General features: G+C 35.5%; 1 protein-coding gene across 1 annotated transcript; it reads left to right on the forward strand.

The window, feature by feature from the left end:
* The first annotated feature begins 808 nt into the window (after positions 1-808).
* On the forward strand, positions 809-1,431 carry LOC113280593 (endoglucanase 14-like). Its single transcript, XM_026529203.1, has 2 exons — positions 809-823; positions 907-1,431. The coding sequence occupies exons 1-2, from the start codon at positions 809-811 to the stop codon at positions 1,429-1,431; spliced, it is 540 nt and encodes a 179-aa protein (XP_026384988.1).
* Positions 1,432-6,004: the final 4,573 nt, after the last annotated feature.

A 6,004-nucleotide genomic window follows, 5' to 3' on the forward strand; every position in this document is an offset into this window, starting at 1 on the left:
TCTCAAGCATCATGTTCAATCGCTAAATTAAAATTACACCGGTTATAATTCTATAAAACAAAATAAAACAAAACAAATGATACTTATCGCGTTTTAGCAATCGTTTTTCTTTTGATTTCCATTGCAGAAAAACGTCTTAAAATTGTTTGGAACAATTGCCGAATCATGCCTGCACAACAAATAAATCAAACAGGAAACAAATAACGTTATGGCTGAGTCGCGGACTAGGTCGCTTTCTTTAAGACGTTTCGCGGCTCTGCCCAAGATTGTGCAAGCAGTTCTTCAATAGCGCGTCATCCCCAGGATAAAACAGCCGAGATCAATCTCTTACACAATCACTCTTGCACGGTGAGAGGATGTGAAACTTCTACACTTCATTCTTGCTCAGAACTCTTTAGAAAAACCAAGGATGATCACACACTTGTTTTTTCTTTATTACAAACCATTCATTTTTCTTTGGAAACCCAAGAAACATAAAAGAAAACTCTCTCACTAAAAAAAAATGTTTCAACAACTCTTCCGAAACATAAATGAAAAAACTCTCTCATAAGAAAATGTTATACAACTCCTCTAACCCTTTTCATAAAAAAATTCTGATTTTATTTTAATAGTCAAGGAAATAAATATGAGTAAATGAAGGACATAATTAGCTTCATTAACCCACTCAATTTGAAAACGATTTTTGACATTAAAACAAAATAAATTCATTCTTTAAGGAAAGGAATAATGGTCACATTAAAACCATTTAATTGTGAGAATAACATTTGGAAATTAATTAATGTTTTTACAACATATATTTCAACAACAAATGACGGTAACTAAGGTATGTGCATGTCAGACATTCAGATTTGAGCTTCTTAAAGACTAATAAATTTTGCGTCTGCTAAATGTTAAATATTTATTCAGCTTTTATTCGCGGGAGGACTTGATGATCAATCTGAGACATGGACTCCATACTTGGATAATGTTCAACAGTTCATCTGTAATTGTATTCAGAAAGGTCTTGGTAATTTTCAACCAACCGAGTCGGAAGGCTTACTGTATTTCAACGAATGGAACAGTCTTAATTACGTAACCGCTTTGCTTTTGTTGGTTCTGGATTACGCAGAAGTTGTTGATCCGGATCTTCAATGTGGCGATACTTTAGTTACTCCAGGCGATCTTTATAATTTTGTTCAGCTTCAAGTGGATTATATTTTGGGGAAGAACCCGTTGAACATGAGCTATATGGATGACATCACCACAGAGCGTCTTCAATTGTTTCTTACAAGGATGACATCACAAAGGTTTCGTGCGAAGTGCGAACAAGGTTTCCATGCATGGTACACCAAGACTGAACCCAATCCAAATATACTTTCTGGGGCAGTTGTGGGAGGTCCTAATAAAGGAGATCGGTTTACGGACACAAGAGATAATTATATACAAAATTAGCCTAACACTATTATTGTTTCTCCATTCGTCGGTATTCTGGCTAGACTTTCTCATTAACTTATTATTAATATTATAGGCATCATCATAATAAAATTATTTCATTGTACGTACGCATAATTTTTAGGAATTTGAAACTCATCAGATCTGAAGTCCAATATAATGCCATTCATTGCTTATCAAAATACCATTTATATTTTTGTTTCTTCAAATGATGCTTATAATCCTTCCAATAACAAAAATGCTTATTAATATAAGGCATGGGAGCGCAGATTGTTGTTAGACTCCCAACCAACCTTGTATAATTACTCTTTGAGTTTATCTATTAAAGGCACGCCGAGGTGCTGTTTCATAATCTATAATACAAAACAGGATGGGTATTTGAACTTGGACGGTCGGATGACATTTTGAGAGACAAACGTTTCATCCGACCATCCCAGTCTCATCTCAGCGAAAGAATTCCGATTGTCGCCGTTCTGTAACCCCTCTCATTATGAATCAAAATTTATTAATTTTTAATTATTGCATCACCTCTTAACTCAAGATATTCAAAGAAACATTAAATGAAATCATCATACATGCATTAATTGGTAGAGGCATGATGAATCTAATGGGAAATGAGATTTATTTATTTTTTTTATTCATAACTCATGAGTGAGATATGCATACACACTATTACTTATATGATTTTGTGTTCATTTTTAGATATTATATATGAATAATCTTACAATGTACTTATAAACATTATTTTCACTTAAAACAAAAAATAATTTTTTTTTGCAGTAGATAATAGAGAAAAATAAAGAGGCACAGAGAGATAGATATTTCATTCATCAGCTTTTGTGTGTTACATAGGTAGTCCTTTATATACAATAGGAATAGAACCCTAGTTACTATATTGGGCCGCGCATCCGTGGGCTAAAGCCCTACAACACTCCCCCTTGTGCGGTCCAATAGAACTCCATACGTAGTACTTCTCATACAATGCTTCGGATAACGGTCTCCAATTGTCGTCCTCTCCTTGATGACTTGCGCCGAAATCAATTGCCTCATTAAAACTTTGACAAGGAAAAACCCAGTAGGACAAAACCTTGGTACAGCTCTTCACATGTAGTACTTCACATGTTGTCTCGTACTTTACATGTAGTTCATCACATGTAATACGATCTTCAAATATCGACGATTCTAAGTTAATTGCCTCGTTAAAACTTCATCAGGAAAAACCCAGGGGGACAAAACCTGAACTAAAGAAAAAGAGTACAATATTAAGTAAACTTAGAACACAGTTGGATGTGTATACGTTGCCTCATTGAAACCTTGACAAGGAAAAACCCAGTGGGACAAAATCTCGACGAAGGGAAAAGAGTACAACGTGGAAGATGCAAGTAAAGGTGATCTGTTGCAGATGATCACTTTGCTTTGTTGAAGTTGACTAGTTGCTTCACAACTCCTAAGTAAGAAAATCCTCATGGGAAAGAAAATATCCTTAGATGGGAAATTACATACCCGGTGTTTGTTGTTGTCTCAACCTTACCGAGTAACAAAACCCTGTGGGAAAAAGTAACCCCGGTGAAGGAAAATAGTTCAACACACCATTAGATGCTCCCCCTGATGTCAGACAATTTTCGTTAGTCTAATGCAGTCAAAAGGAGTTTATCACACTTTACTTTGGTGACTTGAACGTTTATAAAACCCTGTTGTTGATTCTAGAAATTACGTTGCTTAACATACTATCGCATTTCATTTTTTTGATTCAGATATTTTCAGTAATATCAACATGATCTTTATGTCTTCAACGTTCAACATACTTGATGTTTTTAGTGTTGTCTCGCTAAAAACCTTATCGAGTAACAAAACCCTTTGGGAAAAAATATTCTCGATCGAAGGGAAAATAGTACAACACGGCTTCAATTTCGAAGTAAAATATGTCGACATCATATCCTTGGATCCTCCCCCTGATGACGACATCTCCCCCTGACTACTTTCAGAGTTTTTCCAGACAGTTCCTTTAGTCATGTATTTTTCGAAACTGAATATTGGTAATGACTTAATCTATCATATCTCCCTCTGATTACTTTCGTTGGAGAAGAGATTATTGTTCCTTCATAACCAACAACTTTTGGATTGCACTTTCATTAGCATTCCTTTTAATGTCTTTGTAGGGATAAAACAAATTTATGTCAATGGTTACTTTTAAGTACATGATTACATTCACTATACCATTCCAATGACGTTGCGCTGGCGCGGAGGTATATCTAGCTAACAAGTTCTCTGAGGATGTAAAATTTAATCGAGTACATTATTATACTAAGTACAACAATGCGTCTATTGTACTTAGATATGGGAATTTCATCTCCCGACACATCTTCGTCATATTCCTTTGGACGAAATGGTTACTTACTTACATTTGAACCTCGACTAATCATGGGAGTGCTATCAGGATGCATGTCTTTGTTAAATTTCCTGAAAACTTTAGACATATGCAAACTGGTGGAATAATATACCACAAGCTCAGTATTCGATCAAGCTTTCCCTAGATTTTTCATCTCAAATTCGCCTTTTAAATAGCTTTTAAGGTCTCTTATTACATCAAGAGTACACATCATGTCTGTACCATCAACATAAGTAGCTACAATTCCAAATCAGGAACTTTCTTATGAATATGCAAGCAAAAATAACTTACTTGTCTATCCCCTCCAAATCAAATAGCCACTTAGACGGGTATACCACATCTGCCTGATTGCTTGAATCTATAAGTGAGCGTTATATTTAACTGTAAACGCACTCTGTGGTTTAGAGTCATTTGATTTGGGAAACAAAAGTCTATCAAGTACTTTTGTAAATATCTTCTATCTCTTGATTCTTTCAGAGATACGTAACAACCACATATATATGCTGCATTTCAAATCCTTTTGAAATTACCAAGCTAACTAAGTAGCGAAACTCTATAACGTTCATTACAAGAGAACAATTCCAGAGCTTTGTGAGAAACCTAGCGCCACAAGGCGAGTCTTTGTACTTTAAGACTACTTTCTTCTCATTATGCTTTATGACAAATTAATTATGTATGCCCAATAGGCTTTACACTTGGTTGGTTAGCACTACCACACCAAATACTTGTATATTTTCCAAAGAACAAAGTTCTACCTGGATTGTGTAGGCCAAATATGTTATTTATTTGAAATTACTCAAAATAAAGCATGATTCGATCTCATTGTGCTCTACTTCTGGAGCAACTATTTATGGATTATATCATCACTGTGCACGCATGATCCTTCCATTGAATCATGTGCATTCTCATAATCCGTTAGGATTTCATTGTTCTCTAGAATCATTTAAAACTTCGGAGGTCCTCCAGTATTGATTCATGGACATAGTCAGAGACAATCAAATGAGATGATTTCATTAATGATACAAATTTGGTTGTGCATTACTCATCTACTTCCTTTATAGGTGAGCATTGATCGAACCTGGTGGTCTCTCCATCTTCCTTTATGGAGCCACGGCCTCAACTACACTTCCACCAAGTGTAGTTGCAACACCTTAGTCTATGGTGTACCCCATACTGAGGATTTCTAACCTTGCAGGAATATTTGCAACTGGTATGTGTGATCTTGTCACTTTAACGACATCAGTGTACATTCTGAAAATTGATTATTCTTTGTCACTTCACATTTACATTTGTAGAGTACAAAAATCAATATGAGACACAGTGGGAACATACCACGACAATTCAACCGTTCCTTTAGAAAATACTTTTTCTTATCTCCCCCTAACGACGGGAAGATTGTCTCATTAAAGTGATAACCTGCAAATTTAGCAGTAAGAGATCTCATGCTAAAGGTTTTAAAATGCGGATAATTGTTGAGAGTAAATATCCAACAAAATTACTTAACAGTTTTGAAGACCCATTATAGTACGATATGGAGTCGTAATGACACATATATAGTGCAACCACAAATGCGTAAGAACACGAATGTCAGGCTTAAATCCAGTTACCAACTGGCACGCAGAAAAGGTTGACTAATACTGGGTTCTAAAAAAGAATTGAGTAAGATGCATGTAATATTGCATATCCCCAAAGCAATAAAAGATAGGTTGGTACGCATAACCTATTCCTTAGGCACCTTCTGTAACCTTTGGTGGTAGCCTCTGCGAGACCATTGGGTATAAGATGCTCTATATTGATCCTATTAAACGTGCAATATTCATCAAGTCCTTTTGATGTAAATTCTCTTGCATTAATAAGGGTGGTGAGCCTTTGCACTTTGTATTGTGTAATATATGCTAGGAGTTTATAAACGCAAATTTCTTGGGGATTATAACTAGTCCGAAATGTCAAAATATTCACCAGAGCCATAAGTCACTTTAATGGTCCGCATTCTGCAGGAATATTTTTCTAAATTTCACCTTGTTATCTTTGTAATATGGATTGTTTACCATTTGCATCTTAGGATGGTCTCGATCCTGTTTTACTGAAGACTTTGTAAAATGAGTGATATGCTCTCTTACTTAAAAGCATAATGGGAGGGAGGAAGGGGTTGTGCATCTGGTACTTTAGAAAACACTTATTGAG

This window comes from Papaver somniferum, chromosome 5, assembly GCF_003573695.1.
Source record: "Papaver somniferum cultivar HN1 chromosome 5, ASM357369v1, whole genome shotgun sequence".
In the NCBI taxonomy this organism is placed as follows: domain Eukaryota; kingdom Viridiplantae; phylum Streptophyta; class Magnoliopsida; order Ranunculales; family Papaveraceae; genus Papaver; species Papaver somniferum.